Source organism: Sinocyclocheilus rhinocerous, unplaced genomic scaffold (genome assembly GCF_001515625.1).
Source record: "Sinocyclocheilus rhinocerous isolate Xijiao unplaced genomic scaffold, SAMN03320098_v1.1 scaffold1294, whole genome shotgun sequence".
Classification (NCBI taxonomy): Eukaryota; Metazoa; Chordata; class Actinopteri; order Cypriniformes; family Cyprinidae; genus Sinocyclocheilus; species Sinocyclocheilus rhinocerous.
In genome coordinates, this window is record NW_015656157.1 from 1,698,274 (window position 1) to 1,722,482 (window position 24,209).

Here is a 24,209-nt window from a genome sequence, read left to right on the forward strand (position 1 = left end):
AAAAAAAAAAAAGTAAGAATATATATAAATATATATTTTTGTTAGTCTATACATTGTAGATTTCTAAATAACAAAAACATATTAGTTTGAAGTGTAGAGTCTATAGCGCAAGTGAACGCTCAGAGACACGTCGTACGATTTAAAAAAAAAAAGAAACCTTTTTCACAAACGTAAGGTTTGGGTGAGGCGACCCATCGTTACTTTTATCCCAGACGCCCCCCGATAGCTCTATGCTAACGAAGAAATGATAAAGAGAATTGATAATGAAGGTTTGGGGCGCGTCGAGGTTTAAATCCTCGTGATAGTTTCCTGATTTCAGGGAACCGTACGTCAATAGAAGTGTTCTTAGGCAAAGGTGTAGTGCCTAAGCAGCGTTCACCATCATTTCAGTCTCGCCAATGCACATAATGCAACCTGTTTGAATGTAATATTCAAATGTAAACACTCTCACGTCTCCATCAGACTGGCTTACTGTGAGTTTAGTTGATTCATATGGTCATTTCAAGGTGTACGTCTCAACCCATTTTTTGTTGTGTGCGTGAGATGATGTTGAAGTATGTATGTAGGAAAGGAATGGTGTTATAACCTATGTAATTGTCACAATGTCCACAATGGATATTATTTCTGAGTAATAACATTTCACCGTAAGGGGGATACTGAACTTAGGTTGTCCTAAAGTATAATGGAAACATAATATCAATTGTTGATAAAGATAAAAAGTTGCTGAACATTTATATATCGTGGCCTTCTTATTCTCAAGACTCATTTTTGAGAGTGATGCCTTGTCAGTGCCTAAACTTACTTTCATTGTAAACTTGACCATTTGTTTTATTATTTTGAAATGCAAAAATGTCTTTTTGGTTTTGTTTTGTTTTTCTTTCTGGAAGCATCTGTGTAGTATTTAATCTGCAATTTAGAAACATTGTAGTCTTTCATCCTCATTATTATGCTGTGTTTGTGTGTGCACCTTTTTGGCAATTTTAGGATTCTCGTTCCTGTCATCTTTGGCTCGACTAGGTTGGAATTAGTTTTTTGCTTTCAAGACGCTAGTGTCCTGTGATTTGTGAAGCACACGAGAAAATTGAAGGATCTTTGTCGATTCATCAGATGGGGGCCGGAAACACTAGACTGTTATGAGTGATTCTCAATTTAGCCAGCTGATACCATCTGAAATTAGTGTTCATTTTGAAAATATCTATAAAATATTTGAGTGCTGGGCTTGCTTTTGCCTCTCGCTTAATGCTTTAGATGCTGAAGGAGGGTTGTCCTGTCATCAAAGATTCTCCTGCCTGAAATTACTTTCTTTTTATCCCTGAAGCATCTTCTCTTGAATGTCCAACTGAGTGAACATTCTGAATGAATCGTCGTGTACCGAAGTAAGATTGCTGCCCATGATTTCCATCAGAATTGAGATGATTTACAGAACCTGGTGTCTTGCAGTTGCAGTAGGGACATGAACAATACTGCTGTTTTGTCTTCAGAGTGCCTCCGGTTTTTGTCATTATTATTATTATTATTATTTTGTCTTTGTTTTTATAAATATATATATATATAAAGTAGGTATTGAGAACTGTCCTGTATATAACAGTAATGTAGCAATAAATGTGCCATTTTTAATAACAGAATTATACTTTTTTTTCAATGTCTTGCTTTGGATCTTGTATACCTTCAAATGAGTTAAATAAAATAAAAAACATTGTAATAAAAGTCTTACCATTGCGTGTCTTTTCCACAGACTGTATGAAAACAGGGTCTTTTCCGAAAAATGCTTAGAGTAAAGAGAAGTAGGGAGCGCGAAGATCCTAATTGGCTGTCAATGTTTTTGTTTTTTTTATCGTTCATCAACTGTACACAAAACAAAAAAATCATTCTGAAAGTGAGCTATATGTACCTCAGTGTCGTTGTCGTCATATAAACGTTATAGTCATTGGTGTGAACCGGCTTTCATAAAACGTTGCAGAGCAAAACTGAATATCTTTCACAGATTTGATGCCACATACCTCGCAAACTGCTTAACTTCTAGACTAGATCTTTCTCAGAAGTGCTCAATGTAGCCAGCTAACTTATAAACTTTGTTTCTGGGTGGACTGATCAAAATCTGTAGGCTCCAAATAGTTACGTTATGCAGCTGCTAGCCAGACTATTTTAACCAGATCTAGCTTTTTTTTATTAAACAATTTGTCATGTACAAACAAAATACCAACAACATGCATTAGAACGGTAGGAGCAGGTGTATAAAAGATAAATATAGTACAAAACTAAAATTAATAAAATGAGCGAAAATTAAAAGGGCTTTTCTTGTAAATCAGATTTTTCTATTGTAGTAAAAAAAAAAAAAAAAGTTTTGCATTGCAGTTTTTTTTTTGCGTCCCTGTGCATTTCATAATCCTTATTCAAACCAGTTAATAACACATCCCCAGAATTTTGTTGACTATGTTATTCACACTCTAAAAACCTGTTTTATGCATATACAGTATCCTCAGTTCCAGAATTTTCTATCAGGCTAATAACGGACAGCCCGGGGTCCTAAAACAGCCAGTTGAACATGTTTACTTTCTGAACAGAGGAAGGCAAGATACAAAATATGCAAAAAATCATAAAGCGGATCGGACCCAAATATGTCTCCATTGCCAGGACGTGGTAAATTCATCCTGGATTTAATAAATAGTTAACTAGAATATGTTAACTTAAAAGTCAAGCAGCTCATCTGACATTTAGCATGTGTTTCCATTGTTATAATTCTAGAATAGCATGCTAGTAACTATTAATTAGTAATTATAGATTTTTTTCATACTTTTTGTTTCTTTTCTTGCAATTCAGGGTTCCCACGCTGGTCGGATGGGCTACAGTTGGTAGCCTGGCTGTTGTCCATTTTACAGACTGGCGGCTGATTCTGGATTATGTTCCCTACATTAGAGGCAAATTCAAGAAGGATGATTTAACTTAGTTAGCAACTCCTTATGGATCTGTGGAAAGCGGTTGCTGTGCATTTTTACAGGGAACAAATAAAGCTGATGCTTTGACTAGCCAGTAGGCGGCACTGATGATGCGACATCAGCCATAAAGACCAAAGAGGATTATCTGTCACTTTAAGACTTCATTTTATGTACTGCTATGGTTGAATAATATCTCATAATGTCCTAATGGTGTATTATCAGACTGCAGATAGCTAGCATGTCTTGCTAATAAGTTGCTGTCTTTCTGTAAAGGGAGTGTTTAATGCTTAGCACATCACTCAGTTTGAGTTTGCACATTGAGCGTAAAAGATGTTGTTACTTTTGTGAATAAATAGTAATGTTTCTCTGTGCACGTGTCATAACATTTAGTTTTGTTTTATATATTCATTGTTCTTAATAAACTGTGCACGTTGACAGAAATCAGCGCCTCTTTGAGGAGGCATCTTAATGTTACCATGGTAACCATGGTTTCCGCCATAATGCCCCTCACAAAAAAAAAAAGACATTCTCCTGAAATCCTCAGAAAAGAAAAGAAGAAGAAAAACTGCGCAGAACTTGCTCACGTATTCCAGCACAATCCCACAGGATTTTCGAGTGGGATTTCCTGCACGACTGGCTCAGGAAACCTACTGTGCAACTTCTTCAACAGGAACCTCAGAGAACAAGTAGTGAACTGTGCTTAAAATAAATAAAAATAGTAATAATAAGGTTATAATATCTTACATGATTTGAAGAACAACCGAAATTATGTTTCAAAAATTAAATTACTTAAATTACTTTTTGAGCAATGTTGCCGGGCAACTTTGGGCAATGTTGCCATCAACGGGCAACCAGGTGAGACACAGGGCCCACGACCGATCTAAAGTATATACATTTGTTACCCATCCTCAATAAGAAAGTACCCAAGCAACATTGCTCAAAAAGTTGCCCTGTGTATCATCAGCCTTACAGTATATTTGGTGTCCGAAGTCATTATTTTTTTCTGCTTTTTTTTCAAATGCTTATATTTTTAATTATTTTAATAATTTATTACTTATTGTTATGAATTACAAGATGTTACAGTCAATAACAATATAATAATTTGTGTAAAAAGTGTCTTTTCAAAAATCATGATTTCTTGTTGTCCGAATTAGTCAGTGCATTTTTTTCCATCATGTATCGAGTCATCAAAGTATTTTATTGTACTTTTCTTTTTGTAATATTGCATTCATTTTATTTATAAAAGCCCTAAATAGTAATTTACTTAATTCTACAACATGAAAATGTTTAAAAATAACTTTTTTCTTATAAAAATGTGTGTCCATAAACCTTGCGTCAACTCTGTTACCGTACCATACTTTGCCTTTAAATTGGTGGAATTATCTCCCACAGCTATGTAAGATACAGGAAATGATGTCACTTTCCCTCACTGATAAGATCTGAAGCACTGGAAAGTCTGTGTGCTCTCTCTGAGAAAATATTTTAATCTAAAAAGCTCTTATACCAAGAGTTTTTTTTTTGAAGAACATCAACACTGTTACCACAATATCAAAGGAAGACAGAATTTATTACTGATCACACAGTGGGTTATTTAAAAGTCTTTTAATTATGATTTCATTGGTGCCATATGCTCTTAGCATTTTTGCTAGCAAGTGGAGTTTTTGACAAAAAAATAAATAAAATGGTCAATTCTGTTACCGTCAAACTCTGTTACCAAGGTAGAGTAACAATGCTGACAATAGTGTAACAGAATTGACAGTCCACCGGATAATTTTGTCAATTCTGTTACTTTACAATTCTGTTACTTAAAAGGTCTACTCTGTTTATGAACTATTTTCACAAAATAAAAATAAAAACAATACAGTTGTTTAGAATATTTCAACAGCATTTTTTTTTTTTTTTTACTGGATATTGTGTATAATGCATTTTCAGATGAAAAATATTTGCTCCAAGTGGACAGTTCTGTGAAGACATAGGTATTTTTATTTTTTTTTACTTTTAAGGTATGCATAGGTAAAATATTAAGTTTCAAGTGTTGGAATGTAAGGACTGTTTAATGAAACAAGAAGGATGTTTCCTTTTATGATTTATTGTTATTTCTAAACATTGCCTAATTTGTCCGTAACAGAGTTGACAAACAATACCATAAAGACATCTGTTTTTTTTTTTCATTAAAAGTAAGTAAGTAACTTGTGTTTGGCAAGCACTGAATTATTAAAATGGAATATGTTTTCAATAAAATACTGGAAAGAATTTCTGTTAGTGAACAGCTTTTTTTTTTCTTAACTTTCTGAAATGTTGAATCACCCAGATGTCGTTAAGATGTCAGTTTTACATACATTCTAAATCACAAACATCTTAAAGACATCTTCTAAACATCTATTTGACATCTGATAAGAAACGTCCCATAGACGTATTGCAGATGAGCCTACAACATATAGCTACTGTAAAGTAAAATTACCTGTATAATATGAAAATACATTTTCTTAGAATAAATAACGCGACAAATATTTGCTACATAAAAACAAAACGGTGCATTGTATTGCCATCATGTGGTTTATGGTTAACTTACCCGTCTACCGCACGGCTTTGTCTCGTTAAGTCAACACTAATCGGGCATAATGTCTTTCATTTGTCTCATTGAAGGGGGAGGGGAGTGAAAGTATAGAGGAAGAGAGGGGGATTTAACATTCACAAAAAAAGGCGACACCAACAGAGAATGCGCGATGGAGAAAAACGAGTAAGTATATAACCGATTTAATATCGCAAACGTATTAAATCGAGATCCGCACGTGCATTTATCGTCATGCTGGTTTACGAGCAAAGCGATCGCGTTTGTTAATTTGAGTAGACTAGTTAGTCTTCGCTTTGCCGGGGCTACTAGTTTGCGCAGTGCTTTCAATCGGCGATGGTCTTAAAGAAAGAAAACGCATTTGGCGTATGATAAACTAATTAATGTAACAGAGCAACAAAGCGACCTGTTCGGCTACATGTGTGAACAGATCAAATGAAGCATTTGGAAGCGTGTTTTGTCTTAACATGAAAATAGCTAAAAAAATAAACTGTTTATTTAACCTTGTTTTAACGTCGCGCGGGACCAGGTGCAGCTTCTATTTGCATTCCGCGAATGTCATTTTAGTGCACGATGTTCGTAAGATACGTCGTTTTTTTTACCAACCATAGTCTTTCATTCAGTTTCAGAAAAGATTTGTGCTAAAATGTCCCCGGTTTTACTAGTAATGCATTTGTTTACATTCACAATCACGCAAAAGATGACACTGTAGTAACATAACGAAGAGATGCCAGAATTGCAGGATTGTCTGCAACGAAAATACACATACATTTATTATTCCACGAGTGCCACTACAGGTTTATGGCATCTGGATGATGCATGAGGCATAAGTGTAGCCTATTTTCCAAGCGGAGGTATCTTTCATTGAACAGAAGAGCCCAATGTGATGAGGCGACGGTACGGCGGAACGTTTTGCAAAGTCACACTGTAGACACTGTATTGCTACAGAGAGGTCTAGGTATTATTTATTAAAAACATAAGATAATAAGCATGGACTCTCTGTACATCATGGAGTGAAAAGTGGGAGTGCTGGGATTGAGGAGGGAAAGCCATATGTGTTATGTTAGAGTACAGAGGGGGGATTGTCATGTAAAAGTAGGCCCAGCTGTGGAGAGGATTTTGTGTGCTTTATTTCAGAAGGGGGTGGGGGTGCATGTCAACTGAGCATGTGAATCGCATCCAAATTGAATTGGCTCTTTTTTTTTTCTAAGGATTCGGCTAGACCGGTTCACAATTACAAAAAGTTATTTTACAGGTTTGTCAAAGACTTTGAGTCTAAAATCAGCCGGAGGAGAGAGAGAGACTCAAAGTGCACTAAATGTATGTAAATGAATACATAAAAACTGAAAAATGGCCTTTGTCTGCAATGGTAACCATAGCAAAAGCTGATTTTTTTTTCTTTGAAACAAGCTGTTCAAAAGTGTCAGACATCCTATCAGTAGTGTTGGCAAGTCAGATTCGTTTTAACAAATAGTAGTTTTGACACTGACTGCTGAAAGAAGTTTGCTTTACTAATTCATTTGAGAAACTTTGTGTTTGCAATGAATATAATTTATTTATTTATTTTTTTTGCAAATAAATTTTCCAACTGGTTTGCAGAAATGTGTTAAATTTGCATCGTTTATGACTCACCCACCTAACAGATTTGAATCACCATTCAAAAGAACCAGTTAAAATGAATGATTTGTTTAGAATGTTTTTTTTTATCATGATAAATTTAACAAATTATGTCTCATGGTCCGAATGTCAGAAAGTCTCTGGATTTACTGGCAGTGCATTTCTTTGATTGACTTTACGCAAAATTCTCATACTGTGATAATATAACGAAGAGATTCCTGACCTGCAGCATTGTCTGCAGTGAAATTATGCATACATACACTGTTTAGGGCTTCTGAAGAACCAGTTAAAAATGATGATTCGTTTGGATCTCTATTCCATTGGTATAATCAACTGTTAAATTGAACAAATTATGTCTCATGGTCTGAATAAATCTATTTTCAGAGAATTCCCAATCAACAACATGTCATAAATAGACACGACTGTTCTTTTTTTAGCAGAGGTGAGGAAGAAGAGGAAGAACAGAGGCGTGAGAGGGGGGAGGCAGGTCGTTTGTATAGTTTGTGGTATCGTATTACTTAATCAATTAAAAAACCATCTATGTTGTTACATGTTTGCACGCCTTGACAAGCTTGAAGAGCCATCGACTAAAACCCAAAAAGTTTGTCCAGAGTTGTGCATGAACTTGAAACAAGCACGAAATCTTCATGGTATCATCATGCAGAATATTCAGTGAACCCATCTTTGCATCACACCTGTGCCAACTAACTTTTAACAGAGGATTGTGATTGAAAGGACTGTGTTTGTTTCAGATGCAGAAGTGCATCTGCTTAGTGAAGAATGTCAACTGAGATCTAGACAAACAGTAATCCTATTATCGCAAACTATGCGAAACAAATGTAAACATTTGGCAGAGAAGATTGACAGGGACAGCTTACAGAGCTTGATAGGGCACTTAAAAGGAAGTCATCTAGTGCAAGTGTTTGAAAACCCTAGACACAGTACAGGATTGTATTCATTCTACATTTATAAGAAAGTTAATTGTATTTAAAAGTGAGAATAGATCGAGTTGTTTTTTTCTGTACACAAACTGCTCTTAGAGCAAATATGCAGCATTAAAAAAAATTATATTATTATTATTACTTTAAATTAGGATTTAATTATTTTAAATGCAGTTAATTATTTTAGATTTAACTATATATTAATTAAACAATATTTAATTATTATTACATTTTGAATGTGATTTTAATGGCGTCATAATTGTCAGTGTTAAGAAGCAGAAAGCGTTCTAGTCCTCACAGTATTCATGGTCTAATAACATTGTCATTTTGTCATCACAGGCTTGGGATTTATCAAAATTCGTTCCAAGTTAGGCATTGCATGTCATTGTTTGCGTATATTGTGTGTTAATATATCCGTATGCAACTGCTGTCACCATAACCCATTCTCTTTCCAAATTTGCATCCATACGGATTTATCAGATCTCTGAGATGTGTCCTATTTTGCTCCCCCTCGCCAGCCCCACTGGGAAGAAGTTCCGGAGCAAGCCTCAATTGGCCCGTTACCTTGGCAACTCCATGGATCTCAGCTCCTTTGATTTCCGCACAGGCAAGATGCTCATGAGCAAACTGAACAAGAACAGACAGAGACCCCGATATGACAACAATAGCCAGACTAAGGTAAGACGATTGCAATAAATTGTCATTTCATAAATGTTATTTGAACAAACAGTTTCATATTCAGAAAAACGTATTCATCATATGTTTGACTCGGTAACTCGGTAAAGAGAAATGATCTCTGAATGGCATTTAAAACCAATTTAAGGAATAGTTCACCCAAAAAACGTACTCACTCTCAGGCCATCCAAGATGTAGATGAGTTTGTTTCTTCATCAGAACAGATTTGGAGAAATGTAGCATTGCATCACTTGCTCACCAATGGATCCTCTGCAGTGAATGGGTGCCGTCAGAATGAGAGTCCAAACAGCTGATAAAAACATCACAAGTAACCCACACCACTCCAGTCCATCAGTTAACATCTTGTTAAGCAGTGTGTTTGTAATAACAAATTCAACCTTAAGACGATTTTAACATCAAACCACTGTTTCCAGCTAAAATACGGATGCTCTATCTATAATATTGCTTTTTTCAGTGAAAAAGTAATCTCATCTAAATCAAGAGAGAAATATGCACTTTACAAGCAGTAAAAATAGTCAAAAAAAAAGTTTTAAACAAATATATTGGTGGATTTTAATGTGAGAAGACAACAGGGGATGGACTTTTTCACAGGAGGAGTGTTATTATAGATTACAAACTTACATTTTGTCCAGAAGCAACAGTTTAAAGTAAAAAAATGCCTTGATGGATTTGTTTCTCACAAACATGCAGCTTTTCACTTCACTAGATGTTAAATGATGGACTGGAGTCGTCTGGATTACTTGTGGATTATTGTGATGTTTTTATCAGCTGTTTGGACTCTCATTCTGACGGCACCCATTCACTGCAGAGGATCCACTGGTGAGCAAGTGATGTAATGCTAAATGCTAAGCATGTAACTCATCTACATCCTGGATAGCCTTAGGGTGAGTACATGACCAGTAAAGTTTCATTTTTGGGTGAACTATTTCTTTAAGGCTATTTCAAACTAGTTTTGCTGGTCAAGCTGGTCTGCCTGCAACAATATCCAGTAAAAGACCAGCAATTCCCATCAAAAAACTGTTTTTCATCAGGGTAATAAAGGATGTTCCGTCTTTAATAGGGTAAACCCGACCTGAATACGTCCCTCCCAGTACGACAGACGGCCTCCATCTTCAAACAGCCTGTCACAAAAGTTACCAACCACCCCAGCAATAAGGTTAAAACAGACCCACAGAAGGCCATTGACCAGCCCAGACAGGTAATACTCATCTAATCTAGGTTTATTATCTATTCAATAATAATAGTAGTTTGTCATAGTGGCACAATGCTAATATACGTTTTCATCTACAGCTATTTTGGGAGAAGAAGTTGAGTGGCCTCAATGCCTTTGACATAGCAGAGGAGTTGGTGAAAACAATGGATCTCCCCAAAGGCTTACAAGGTACATCTGTGCAAGATGAAGAACTTAATCCAAGTGTGTTTATTTTAATCAAGAATAAACGAAAGTCAATATTCAATTACTTTGTGAAATCTGAAGAAAACGAGAGAAGCAAACAAAAACGAATCAAAAGTAAGCCAGAGTACATAAACAACAGCAGACAAGGCCCAAACAGAGGGCACTAACATGAAACAGGTGAACACACTCAAGGCCAGGGTAAGAAATAACTGTTGACAATTTCAAAATAAAAGACAATATGGTAATGTCAAAATAAAAGCGCAGCGCACACACACACACAAAACTATACAGGTACAGAGAACTTTACAGAGAGTTTATTAAATTTGTTTTGTTTGACAATTTATTTGTATTTTTTAAAAAAAATTTTTTTTATAACATATAATATTAATATAAATATGCAAAAAAAAGAATTAAGATTTTTACAGATTTTTATTAAAAAATAAATAAATAAAAAGCTACCTTTCAAAAATTTGAGGTTGGTAAGATTTTTGGATGTTTTTGAAAGAAGTCTCTTATGCTCACCAAGGCTTTTATTTGATCAACATTACAGTAAAACAGCAATGTTGTAAAATATGATTACAATTTAAAATAACTGTTTTCTATTTTGAATATATTTAAAAAATGTAATTTATTCCTGTGATGCAAACCTGAATTTTCAGCAGCCATTACTCCAGTCTTCAGCATCACATGATCCGTCAGAAATCAGTTTAATATGCTAAATTGCAGCTCAAGAAGCATCTTATTATTTTTTTTATTATTATCAGTGTTGAAAACAGTTGTGCTGCTCAATATTTCTGATTTTTCAGGATTCTTTAATGCATAGAAAGTGTTTTTATTTTTTTGTCCAGAGTTGTGCCAACTAACTTAGAACTGCATTTATTTGAAAAAGGAATCTTTTGTAGAATTCTAAATGTTTTTACTGTCACCTTTTGTCAATTTATTGTGTGCTTGCTGAATAAAAGTATTCATTTCTTTTATTCATTTCTTGTAGCATCATAATATGATATCTAAAATAAGTCAAATAGAGGTTAAATTAAAGGATGCTAATAAAATTGTAATATTTTATAATATTTCACGACACTAAAGGAGTGGGCCCTGGCTGCACAGATAAGACCTTGTTGTCAGCTATTGCCAGTGCTCTTCACACCAGTGCGGCTCCCATCACGGGCCAGCTGTCTGCTGCTGTGGAGAAGAACCCTGGAGTGTGGCTCAACACGGCTCAGCCTCTCTGCAAGGCCTTCATCGTCACAGACGAGGATATCAGGTATTTCAGACCTTTGAATGATGCTCAGTATCGTATGTATGTGTGTGCGAAATGTATGTAAGAGAGTGATACAGTTGAATTTTATGGTCACAGAAAGCAAGAGGAGCTGGTGTACAGCGTGCGGAAGCGTTTGGAGGAGGCTTTGATGGCCGACATGTTGGCTCATGTGGAGGAAACATCTAGTGAGGGCGACGCACTCAAACAGGAGGGGAATTGCAATGATGATAAACAGGAAGTATAGCAAAGGTAAGCAAATAGTTGAAAAAAAAGTACTATTTCTGCTATTATTTCCTGAAGGAAATAGTCACATAAACTGAAATGTCTCTTTTTTTCACAGGGCAATCAAATGTGTCTGAATTACCTGCACATGAGTTTCCCAACACAACCCGATGCTCGCTGATCAACACACCACATTACCATGATCTCCCAGCTTCGCTGAATATCCATGTGCACCCACCAGTTGGGATCTCGCAGAGACTGTTGGCTCGATTTTCAGGCATTTTTTCTGTTTTATTATTATTTTTTTTTTTTATATTTCGAACATTTTCTAAAAGAACAAAATGTTAGAAAAGTTTAGCAGTTGAACTGCCTTCTGTATTAAATGTTTTGAGGTTTGTTTGTTGTTTTGAGAGGGGGTATTTGGATTTGATAGGGAGATGACAATCAAGTCAAAAATACAGTCCTCTAGTTCTAGTGGGTGCTAAACTTTGTCACAGCCGACCTAAACTGATCAGTTGATTATTCTCTGTGACTAAAAAATGTTTAAAGCTCTGTCAAAAAGAGTAAGGTACATTTGTGGGAAAAACATTTTTTCACCTATTTTACTCTCTTTTCTAATCAAATTAAGGTGCAAATCAGTATTATGCTGTTTAAATTCAGTATTTTTTGTGTGTTATTCCCAATGCCAATGTTTTATTGGGGATATAAGGCATTGATAAACATATTAACAGTTACAAAGTGTGCAGGTATGGCTTTGTTTTATGTCAATTGTTTTGTTTTCAACTGATCTGGTGCTTGTTAAAACTGCCTGATTTTTTCGTTATAAGCTATTCATACTTGACACTGAAAAACATTTCCACAGTCTGAACCTGAAATTGCAATGTGAATGGTGATTCATAAAATGTGACACGTGATTCACATAAAGTGATGTGTAAACATCATCCTGTGATAAGCAACTTAATTAAATGTTGCCGGGCGAAAAAAAAAAAGTTTTGTTCATAGCCCACAGCAGCACACCGATGTTCATGTTTACTTCTGCATTTCTCAAAATAAAATGTTCTTGTGTTGAATATCTAGGTTGTTTCTATCTTCAATGATCCTACAGATGTTGTACTTAGAGTATTTCTTTGTTTCATTAGCGTTATCATTTATTTGCTATCCACTTGTTTGCACTACTTTAAGCTGCTTTGAGATTTTATGGTTCAGATCCAGAGCTGTTTTAAATGTCCCTCTCTCAGCTGGAGGATTAACTGTTAACTTACCATTACGGTTATGATGCCTGAATCTCTAACAGACCAAAGGGCACAGGGCCAGTCACTCGCTCTGAGACACAAATTAAGAGAACAGCTGAAGTTGTAGTGAGGTTTCCTTTGAGTTGTCAAAGCAGAAATTTACTTTCTGGCCAGATGGCAACCACAGAGCTCTATACAAAGGTAAGTGCCTTTAATAATTTTTAATATATATTTTTTTGTAATTTCATTGGATGCCATTAACGATAGATAGATAGACAGACAGACAGACAGACAGATAGATAGATAGATAGATAGATAGATAGAAATGAAGTCTGGTTTTGTTTAGTGTGCATCTGCATCCGTATTATTTTCACTGTCAGAGGAGACCGGCTGGTGTTAATATTTAATGGTACAGTGAGTGTATTTATGCTGATGGAGGAGAAAGAGTGTCATTGGGCTGGGACAGACAATTGCTCAGGCACATGAGCCGGTTGTGTAACATACAAAATATTGAATCAATTTCCTTGGTATCCATATCTTGAGACATAATCATAATCAAGCCTGTAGACTGTTATGTCCAATCTTGCTCATAGAAGGCTGCCTTCCTGCACGGTTTAGTTCCAGCACACCTGCCATGGACTTTCTAGTAGTCCTGAAGTTATTGAATAGCTAGTTCAGGTGCAGGAAGCACACAGTACCAATTCATTCCTGAATTGTTGTTGAAATCCAACTGAATGATGTGCCAGTATGTTTCAGTTTTCAGGCCTACACTTGAAATTTGAAGGTTTGGGTAATATTAATTAGCAACAAACAAACAAAAAAAAAACATCATTTGGACTTGCCACAAACTGCCACATACTGTTGATTATGATCAGTATGAAAATAGTTACTCTTTCTGTTGTCTCTCAGGGGGCATGTGTGTGGGTGCCAGACCCAGAAGCTGTGTGGGTGTCTGCCCAGCTGCTTCAAAACTATCGGCCTGGAGACCAGCACATACCAATCCAACTCACTGATGGCAGAGTAAGACACTTACACGCATATGATTCTGATATGAAACCATGAGCCTTTCAGAATGAACATGTTCCACTAACCACTAATCAAAATGTGTTCAAAACTTTCTAAACACAACGTTTTTCCTAATTTTCAGCAGTATTTTATTTATATAGCAGTATCATATTTACATACTTTATATAGTTATAAACCATTTATATGCTATTTTATTATTTTTAAATAAGGAGATGGAGTATCCAGTATTGCCTCCGGCAGGTCTTCCCCCTCTAGGTAACCCTGATATTTTGGAGGGAGAGAATGACCTCACGGCTCTAACCTTCCTCCACGAGCCAGCGGTACTTCACAACTTGCGAGTGCGCTTTCTCGACTACAGTAGCATTTACACCTACTGCGGTGAGCAAAATTCAATAGAAAATAGTGGAATTTTTTTACAGCCATTGCCCAATAACCTCTATTTTACTGGGTGTAAAGTTCAAAACACAGAGATTCAAAAAACATTACCCATTGTTATATTGGCTACTGTAAAGAACTTTAACCAAGCACTGGGTTTATTGAGATGTGAATTATGCATAGACAATTATGGCCTTGTATATTTTTAAAGTAGATTAATTTCACTTTTAATTTCAGAGACACATTAATCTCATTTAGACAACTTTCTCATACTTTAATAGGGATTGTGTTGGTGGCATTAAATCCATATGAACAGTTGCCCATCTATGGAGAAGAGGTGATCGACGCTTACAGCGGCCAAGACATGGCTGATATGGAGCCACACATCTTTTCTGTGGCTGAAGAGACGTACCGAACTATGATCAGGTCAATAGCAAGCAAATAACAAGAACAGTTTGCTTACAAAAAAAGTACTGTTTTTGGACATGGACCATGGTAATATCATGGTATTCTGTGAATTACCTTGCAGTATTATTGAAATATTAGGTATATATCAAAGTACCACTGTATTACCCTCTTATACCATCACTTTACCATGGTACACTCTAAAAAATGCTGGGTTAAAAAGGGACAAACCCAGCTATTGGGTTGTTTTGACCCAGCGGTTTTTAGAGTGTAGTACACAGTAGGGAAATTCATTCTGAATCTGTATTACATTACCTTTACCAAAACATATGGTTTTATTAATCATAATTATATATACAGAGAGGAAAAAAACCAATCCATCATAATCAGTGGAGAATCAGGCTCAGGTAAAACTGTATCTGCTAAGTTCACCATGCGTTACTTCGCTGTCGTGGGTGGTGCGGCCCAGCAGACCAGTGTGGAGGAGAAAGTTCTGGCATCCAATCCCATCATGGAGGTACTGAAACTTGATTTCTGACCTTTTGGTAAAGTAGGAGGAGGCTATTTGTAACATGTTGTCATTTTAACCCTTGCAGGCAATTGGTAATGCAAAAACAACCAGAAACGACAACAGCAGCCGTTTTGGGAAGTATATCGAGATAGGATTTGGATGTAAAGGGGATATAATTGGGGCAAACATGAGGACCTACTTGTTGGAGAAATCAAGAGTTGTTTTTCAGGTGCTTGATCGATCATATAGTGTTCACATTATCTCATGATTCAGTGACCAAGTTCTGTTATTGAGTCGAATTTTGTTTCATAACACACAAACAGGCAGCTCAAGAGAGAAACTACCACATCTTCTACCAGCTTTGTGCTTCCAGGGATTTGCCAGAGTTGAGGACACTCAAACTTGGTAAAGCCTAAACTGATGTCCTGAAAACATGCTTATTTGTCTTGGACATTTTTGTTCAGTTACACCATGCATTACTGCATCTCACTAGATTCTGCAGAGAACTTTCATTACACCAACCAAGGACAAGATGTGCACATTTTTGGCACAGATGATGTGGTTGAGCTAGAGCGGACAAGAAATGCCTTTACTATTCTTGGTAAGCTAAAACAAAACATCCATATATTCCTCCAATACAACATAACGCACTTTTTACAAAACTTGTGGTTCATCTCTGCAGGAGTGCAGCCTGACCAGCAGATGGAGATATTTCATATACTGGCAGCTATTCTTCATCTGGGGAATGTCAACATACAAGCCAGCGGTCGTGGTGGGGACCGCAGCTACATTGATGTACAAGCACCATTTCCTATTACTGTGCACATTTCTGAGTTATATTTGATGTCCGTATAGATAAAGAACAGGAGCAGTGATGTCCTTGTTTTGTTAACAAGTAGCATGTGCTAATACGGACATCATTTCTTATTCATCTTACTGGCAGGCCAACGACCGTTCCTTGGCCATCTTTGCCAAGCTTTTAGGGGTGGAAGGTGCTCAGATGGCCCAATGGCTATGCCACAGGCGACTAGCAGTGGGTGGGGAAATGCTTGTGAAGCCCATGACGGGCCAGCAGGCTAATGAAGCAAGGGATGCTCTGGCTAAGCATGTGTACGAGCAACTGTTCACATGGACGGTGCAGAGGCTCAACTCATCCTTAAGAACACACCGGGAACAGCCCAAATCTTTTATAGGAGTTCTTGATATCTATGGGTAAGAGTTACTTTGTATGTAATAATCAAAGCAACAAAATGTACATGTAGGATTGTTTTGTCAATCTTTTCTTTGATCATTTATAGGTTTGAGACTTTTGACAGGAATAGTTTTGAACAATTCTGTATTAACTACGCAAATGAGAAACTCCAACAGCAGTTCAACAGGGTAAGTTTCCAGATATTGGCACTTGGTGTACATAGGCATCTAACATCTTCTGTCTAGTGAAGAGTGACTTAGTCCTTGAAGAGTTGCTTCACCCAAGTGTACATACTACAAGTGCCTATTCTTGGTTACATTGAGCTTTTCAGAACTTGATTTGTCATTAGCTGACTTGTTGACCCAACTTTGATCATTCAGTTGTTTTTCAAGTGGTATATGCTTTTTGTCCTCGTCAGTATGTTTTCCAGCTAGAGCAGGAGGAGTACCTGCGAGAGGAACTTCCCTGGAACCGTATTGAGTTCAGTGATAACCAGCCATGCATTGCACTCATCGAAGGCCAACTGGGCCTACTTGATCTTCTGGATGAAGAATGCAGAGTGAGGAATCTACACATTGTAATCCTAGCTGTAGTCCCTCTTATCATGTCATCAAGGTGTACAACCCAATATCGCTCTGTTCTAGATGCCTAAAGGCTCGAATGAGAACTGGGCTCGGAAGCTTTACGACCAACACCTGAACCACAGCCCTCACTTTCTTAAACCACGCATGTCCAACTCTGCCTTCATCGTTGTGCATTTTGCTGATATGGTCAGAAAACATCTACTGAGAATAATTCACCAACTGATGCCACCAAAACGTTAAATGTTTGTGATATTATTGCTGGTTTTTTAAAATAGGTCCAGTACGAGTGTGATGGCTTTTTAGACAAGAACCGAGACACTGTATTTGAGGAGCCCATCAATATACTGAGAGCTAGTCAGGTATTGTTTGAATAGCTCAATTCTTGGCTATTGAAAAATTGAGTTTTGTACTCACTCTGCCTTTTCACAACTGTCTCAGTCAGAACTAGTTGCTGAGTTGTTTCAGAAGGAGTCAGCAGGGGGATCCCTTCCCAACTCCTCTCTTGCAAACGGGAGCATACGTTCAGGGAAGAGAGCTCACAGAGAACACAAATTAACTGTGGGCTTTCAGGTGAGCTGCTTCTCCTGGTTCCTGTCTAAAGGAAAATAGTCATGCTCTAAATGTGTTCTCTGACTCTTAAGGTCTTAGATTTTCTCCTTTTCTTACACATTCTGTCTTACACATTGTGTCTAGTTTCGTCAATCCCTGCAACTTTTGATGGACACCTTGAACAGCACCACCCCGCATTATGTCCGCTGCATAAAGTCCAATGACCTCAAACAGCCCTTTCTGTAAGAGAATAAATAAGATGTCCGATGTGTTCATGTCTGTTTGAATTTGAGTAACCTTTTCTCGTCTCTCCATATCAGTTTTGATCCCAAGCGAGCAGTGCAGCAATTGCGAGCATGTGGAGTCTTGGAGACCATCCGAATCAGTGCCGCAGGCTACCCCTCCAGGCAAGTACTCTTCTATAGGTCTCTCAATTCAGTTCCCTCTTCCATCCCTGACTCTTTCATCTGTACTCCAGGTGGACATACGAGGAATTCTACACTCGTTATCGGGTGCTGCTATGTGGTTCTGTTTCTTTGGATGATGTGCACCATTCCTGCCAGAGTGCCCTTCTCGATCTCATCCCTGATCCAGAGCAGTACTGCTTTGGCAAGACCAAGGTCTTCTTCCGGGCCGGACAGGTTGCAGTACTGGAGAAGCTGAGAGGGGATCGGTTACATGCAGCAGGGGTTTTGATCCAAAGCTGGGTGAGAGGGTGGCTGCAGCGTAGGCATTATCAGCGACTCCGGTGGGCCACCTTCACCCTACAGCAGTACATCAGAGGAACACTGGCCCGAAGGTGGGTTAGAGTGTTACATAAAGAGCACACTATTGGCACTTTTCCACTGCATGGTACGGCTCGGCTCGGTTTGCGTTTCCACTGCAGTTTAGTACTGCTTTAGAGTGGGCGGGATTATAGACATGTCGTTATAGTTGCACTGCCTCTACTGCCGTGACATCATCGTAAACGATCCACTCCTGGGCTATCAACGAGAGGAACGTCTGTGCTTCCTCAACAGACCACTAAACAGCCATAATTTAGTTGTTTAAAAAAAGATGCGCTTGTTCGAATCTGTTGCGTTCATTCAAAAAAAGTCAGCGCTGGCTGTGCTGATTTAATCTAGCGGATCTAGTGTCTCGTGTCGTAAATTCAATGACGCAGGTAGTGACGATTCTCTCTGGCCAATCAGTGATCAGCAGGGTTTACGCATCACATTTGGGTAACGGTACGGCTCACTTGGAACCTCAGCTGAGGTGGTACTGAAAAAAGTACCAGGTACCAGGTACTGTACACAGTGGAAAACGCCCCAAAATCAATCCGAGCTGTGCCGTACCGTGCAGTACCATGCAGTAGAAAAGCGCCATATGTACTGTGGGCTTTTTAGGTCCTATTCTGGTTGTATAGTTTTTTTCTAATAGGTGTTTTTGTATATTTGTGACTAATTTGAAGTATGTGCTTAAATGTTACCTGACCATTAGGTTGGCATGGACCCTCCGTTATACACGTGCTGCTTTAATCATCCAGAAAACATACCGCATGCTGGCTGTGCGACAGCTTTATTTGACCATCAGAGAGGCCACCATCAAAATCCAAGCCTTCATCAGAGGCACTCAGGCTCGTCGGATTTATAGACAGGTAAAGTGCTTTATGCGTGTCTGGGTATAGTTACAAAAATACAAATAAAGTTACAGTTTCATTTCCCAGAATGTTTGACCCTTTACCTAAATCTTGAAAAAATAGCCAAAGATTTATTTGATTATATATTTTTTTGGTTTACTTTAGGCTATGCTAAAAAGGCTTTGTTATTCAGTTGCATTTTCCTTTTTCCCATCATGCACCGGTGCACAAATAATTAATATGGTTACATTAATTGACCATTTCCCAGTTTTATTTACATCGTTGTTTTGTCACATTCAGTAACTTTGTGGTGCCAGGATAAGTTTGTTGTTTTACTTAAATGATCATTTAGTTAATTGTTACCCTTGTTGTGTTTCATGTGTCTAGTGTTAAGGTCTTTGTGTAGGATTTTAAAGTTAATCTGTTGTACTCAGTAGTGTAAGATAACAAGAATTTGCTTTTCAAGATGTACATTTGTCAATAGCTGAGGCATGTAATAGTTAACTATTTAAAATTTCTACTCAATTTTATACTCATAAATCCTCGTCAGATCACTGAATCTAAACAGGTATTTGATATAACGATGACGTTTTAGGTTATGGCAGCTTGACATTTTATGTTATGTTACGTTCAGTAAATTAGTACAGAGTGCATATGTATGAATGTTGTTGTCTAATGTAAACATTATTATTTTACCGTGCAATTTGTTTGATAAATCTCTTTCTAGATGCTGACAAAGCGGGCGGTGGTGTTCTTGCAGGCGCGGGTGCGAGGCTGGCTGACCCGGCGCAGTTTCAGGCGCATCAGAGCTGCAGTGGTGCTCCTGCAGTGCTGCGTGCGCAGGCGAGCGGCGCGTAAAGAGCTGTTGCACCTGCGTGCTGAGGCTCGATCGGTGGAGAAATATAGAGAACTCAATAAAGGCATGGAAGTCAAGCTCATGCAACTGCAGCTACGAGCCGACCAACAGGTGAGAGGGTGGAAGAAAGCATCGGTGTTTAGTGAGTTGTCTGGAGATGGAATGTTGACAATCACGTAATGACGTTTTTCAAACAATCAATCCAAAAAGGCCACCTTTTTTCTTTGATAACTACTTTACATAATGTAAGTAACCCTGATAGCACACGTACATCACGGAGATGTCTATTTGACGTCTGCAAGACGTATTTCTTAGAGTGTTTGCTCATCTGCAATACCTCTATAGTACGTTTCCTATCAGATGTCAAATAGACGGTTAGAAAATGTCTTTAAGATGTTTGTGTTTTAGAATGTATGTAAAACTGACATCTTAACGACGTCTATTAGATGTTTGTACACAGCAGATGCTTTCCAGATGAAGTAATCTTTAACAGACATCTTGCAGACGTATCTGTGCTGACTTTCAAATTGTTAAATAGCGTTGTATATTGTGAATTGTGTGTGATTTTCTTCTCTCAGGCGAGAGAGAGTGCGTCTCTCAGGGAGACTCTTCAGGCCGAGCGAGAAGCTCACAGCTGTGAGCTGGAACAGCTGCGGTCCAGCCTTCTCAAACTCCAGATCCAGCTGCAGGAGAATGCAAACACTGCTCCTTCACTCACAGACGAACAGGAGGAGGACCGGAGGAGAGCTGAGGAGAAAGCCGCCCAAGAGATTCTCCAGCTTACACAGGTGAGCCGTGTGTCACACATTATACGGTTAACATCAGCCACTTTATTTTCTTTTAACAACTTTCTTTTCTTGTATGCAGCTGGTTCTGTTGACATTCACCAGTTTTGTTTGTTTATTTCCTGTTTACTCTAGGAAATCCAAGCTCTCCAAGCTGAGAGGGATTCTTTGGAGAAAGAGAGGGATGATCTGACCATTCGTTTACAGGATCAGGAAAAAGCTCAGGAGGGTGAATCATGCGTCCGCCACATCTCAACTCATGTATCGTTTAATAAATGAAGGAGATGGTGGACTAAGACTCATTTTAATGGATTGAAATATACACAATATATATGAAAATAATATAAACATAGTCGAATAAACACTAATGAAAGCGTTTGTGTGTCTGTATGTTTCAGAGAGCTGCCAGCAGACTGTGGATCAGGCAGATGCATCAGTGCGAGCAGAGCTGGAAGAGGAGAGGAGGAGATACCAGAGTTTACTGAGAGAGTTCACGAGACTAGAGCAAAGATACGACAACCTGAGAGACATGAGCTTATTTACCACCAATGAGGTACATCTTTTTTGAAAATGACTCAAATGACATATTTTATATGTGATATATTAAATGTGTATGTTATATATATAAATAAACACACATATATATATATACAGTATATATATATATATATATATATATATATATATGGTGTGTGTGTGTGTGTGTATTGTAATAAAATAAATAAAAAATAGAAAATAGGTACACAGTGCCCTGTACCAGAATTATTATAGTAAACTAAAACTAAAACCAGAAAAAATATATGAACATAAATAAATAATAATAATAAAAAAACTAATAAAATAAATTAAATTAAATATAAAACCCCAAATTTATTTTATTTCAGCCAGGTGCCAGTTGCAACATTTCTCATTTTTTATTTAGTTTAACTGAATGCACTCAAATGACTTAAACTACAACTGAAATAAGACAAACAAACAATAATAATAATAATAAAAACTATATACATATATGTAAAAAAAGTAAAAAAAATTACAAAAACACACAACAAAATTACTAAAATGTTAACTCAAATTAAAATGAAAACAGAAAATAAAAAAATAAACACTAATTTAATAAAAACTGTAATAGTATCTCAGTGATACTAAAATAACTGCCTGTACATGTACAAATCTGAAAATATGACATTGTATAATAATTAAAAAAACACATTTGAATGTAGTAGCTAATGATCTGTTATGCATTATATGATGTTATATTTGTTTACCGCTTTTATTAAGTGTTAAAATTATATTTAATCCTGATTGAATGCAAGAATATAGTATATGTGTGTGTTCCTTCGCAGCGTTCACGTGGACACAGACGAACAGACTCAGCTGTGTCTTTGGAGCCTCCTTCACCCGTCACCACACCGTTCTCCAGCTCGCCCGTCTTCCCTTCACCCGAGGAGGTCAGGAGGATCAGCGTGACGTCGCCCACCGACAGGAGACCCTGGAGAGATGAGCAACCTCTGGTTAGTGATTCAATCGAAACCAAAAACTCTCACTTTATAAATAAAATAAAAATTGTCATGACAAAAACAGGAATGCTGTTACCTGCAGAACGTTCTAATGGAGGATATGAGCATTGCGAAAGACACTGCTGAAAGTATGAAGGGGGAGGATCTCAGATACGCCTATGATGCTGTACGGGTGGCCAACAAGTCAGTTTCCTTCTGCTCACTTCACGTACATCAGATCGATACACTGGAAGTCATCAATGACTTATATTATAGGCATTACATTGTACGTTTTCAGGTTCCTAGAGAGGCAGCTGTTGTCTCAGAGAGCGCAGTGGGAGCAGGAGAAATCAGATCTCAAGATGAACCTCCAGCTGGCTCAAGACAGAGATACACCTGGAGATCCTGAGATAAATGTACCTGTTCCATCTGAACTTACCATTTATCGTTCTTTGTACTTTAATTGGTCATTTTTTGCTTCTTCATGTGTTTATGAAGGATCTAACAGAGCAGGTGGCGGTTCGAGAACAAGAATGCGTCCGATTGCGACGAGAACTAAAGGAACTGAAACACACCGTGAGCCTCAGGAGAATCCTGTCTTACGCAGGTCTGTGTTGGATCCAAAAAGTATTTGGACACCTATGCTACACTCGTAGGGTGTGTTCACACTTGTCATGTTTGGTTCGATTAAAACGAACCCTGGTGCAATTTCTCTGTTAGTGCGGTTCGTTTAGTGTGAACGCTGCCATTTGAACTCTGGTGCGCACCAAACAAGCGGACCGAGACGCTAAAAAGATGGGTCGCGGTCCGCTTCCAAACGAACTGAAATATTCGAGTTCGAATGAAATATGAATGCAACACGGACCAAATACTTCTAAACGAACCAAAAACAGGAAGTAATGGCAAGATGCGACGCTATGCGACATTATTTGATGACGCGGAACGAGCGGTGAATTCAAAACAAAATCAGAGCAGAGGGCAAACATGTAGCAACGAGGAGGTAAAGTGCCTTTTATGAGCTCTTTGTGAGTTCGCAGGTGGTGAAAATAAAATCATAAGTACATGCAGCAATGAGCGCGCAGACGGCATTAGGTGTGTTCGACTTAAAGCGGCGCTGAGCAGACCGATCGGTGAATGGGTACTTTGAGGTCATACACCACATGGTCTGCGCGGCGAACACAGCTTTTGTTTGGGGTGTTCGGTGAGTTCTGTCGCGAAATATACGTCATTCAACCCGACCAATCAGGTTGTGAACGTATCATTAGGTTCGCTGTCAAAAATGCCAGTGTGAACGCTAAGCGGACCAGGACCAAATGTATCATTTTCCTTTTTGGTCCGGACCAAATGAACCGGACCAGGACCAAATGTATCGTTTTCCTTTTTGGTCCGGACCAAACGAACCAAGAGAACCGAACTACAAGTGTGAACGCACCCTTAAAAATAAAGGTGATGCCATAGAACCACCATTTTTGGTTCCCAAAAGAACCTTTCAGGGAACAGTTCTTAAAATAACCATTTTTAAATTTGTGTGAAGAACATTTTAAAAATCTAAAGAACTATTTTCCATTATAAAGACTGTTTTTTTGTTTTGTTTTTTTGGAATGGAAAGATTCCATAGATGATAAAGGCTCTTCAAGGATCTATAGATGGCAATAAAGCACATTTATTTTTAAAACTGTACCTTTCAAAATTTGGGGTCTTTAAGATTTTTAAATATTTTTGAAAGAAGTCTCTTATGCTCACCAAGGCTGCATTTATTTGATCAAAAATACATTTTCTATTTGAAAATATTTTAAAATGTGATGGCAAAACTGAATTTTCAGCATCATTACTCCAGGCTTCACTATCACATGATCCTGATTTGCTGCTCAAGAAACTGTTATTCTTATTATCAATGTTAAAAAAAGTTTTGCTGCTTAATATTTTTGTGGAAACCATG

At 37.6% G+C, this 24,209-nt stretch overlaps 2 protein-coding genes across 3 annotated transcripts in view; both read left to right on the plus strand.

The window, feature by feature from the left end:
* Positions 1-5,533: 5,533 nt before the first annotated feature.
* On the plus strand, positions 5,534-12,598 carry LOC107719585 (methyl-CpG-binding domain protein 3-like). Of its 2 annotated transcripts, XM_016527055.1 has the most exons (8): positions 5,534-5,676; positions 7,563-7,631; positions 8,585-8,744; positions 9,823-9,960; positions 10,053-10,143; positions 11,245-11,422; positions 11,516-11,668; positions 11,760-12,598. In XM_016527055.1, the coding sequence occupies exons 1-7, from the start codon at positions 5,663-5,665 to the stop codon at positions 11,661-11,663; spliced, it is 798 nt and encodes a 265-aa protein (XP_016382541.1). In that variant the 5' UTR covers positions 5,534-5,662; the 3' UTR covers positions 11,664-11,668; positions 11,760-12,598. The 2 variants fall into 2 exon arrangements, with proteins under 2 accessions (XP_016382541.1, XP_016382542.1); XM_016527056.1 differs by lacking the exon at positions 7,563-7,631.
* A 449-nt stretch (positions 12,599-13,047) lies between these two features.
* Positions 13,048-24,209, plus strand: part of LOC107719586 (unconventional myosin-Vb) — an 18,854-nt gene continuing 7,692 nt past the window's right edge. The window contains exons 1-27 of the mRNA XM_016527057.1: positions 13,048-13,074; positions 13,783-13,893; positions 14,109-14,277; positions 14,556-14,700; positions 15,040-15,196; positions 15,276-15,419; positions 15,514-15,595; positions 15,684-15,791; positions 15,873-15,985; positions 16,134-16,402; positions 16,489-16,570; positions 16,801-16,941; positions 17,027-17,152; positions 17,242-17,325; positions 17,405-17,536; positions 17,660-17,757; positions 17,836-17,922; positions 17,994-18,314; positions 18,995-19,151; positions 19,861-20,100; positions 20,568-20,777; positions 20,910-21,003; positions 21,173-21,327; positions 22,118-22,285; positions 22,374-22,474; positions 22,569-22,686; positions 22,769-22,877. Of these exons, the coding sequence (XP_016382543.1) occupies positions 13,048-13,074; positions 13,783-13,893; positions 14,109-14,277; positions 14,556-14,700; positions 15,040-15,196; positions 15,276-15,419; positions 15,514-15,595; positions 15,684-15,791; positions 15,873-15,985; positions 16,134-16,402; positions 16,489-16,570; positions 16,801-16,941; positions 17,027-17,152; positions 17,242-17,325; positions 17,405-17,536; positions 17,660-17,757; positions 17,836-17,922; positions 17,994-18,314; positions 18,995-19,151; positions 19,861-20,100; positions 20,568-20,777; positions 20,910-21,003; positions 21,173-21,327; positions 22,118-22,285; positions 22,374-22,474; positions 22,569-22,686; positions 22,769-22,877 (3,748 nt within the window). The remainder of the gene's footprint in view (positions 13,075-13,782; positions 13,894-14,108; positions 14,278-14,555; positions 14,701-15,039; positions 15,197-15,275; positions 15,420-15,513; positions 15,596-15,683; positions 15,792-15,872; positions 15,986-16,133; positions 16,403-16,488; positions 16,571-16,800; positions 16,942-17,026; positions 17,153-17,241; positions 17,326-17,404; positions 17,537-17,659; positions 17,758-17,835; positions 17,923-17,993; positions 18,315-18,994; positions 19,152-19,860; positions 20,101-20,567; positions 20,778-20,909; positions 21,004-21,172; positions 21,328-22,117; positions 22,286-22,373; positions 22,475-22,568; positions 22,687-22,768; positions 22,878-24,209) is intronic.

Bases quoted from the DNA above. Each gene is read 5' to 3' on its own strand.
- LOC107719585 (XM_016527055.1), top strand. The intron at 10,144-11,244 runs GTACATCTGTGC...ACGACACTAAAG, and splicing joins TCTCCCCAAAGGCTTACAAG to GAGTGGGCCCTGGCTGCACA. The intron at 11,423-11,515 runs GTATTTCAGACC...TTATGGTCACAG, and splicing joins GTCACAGACGAGGATATCAG to AAAGCAAGAGGAGCTGGTGT.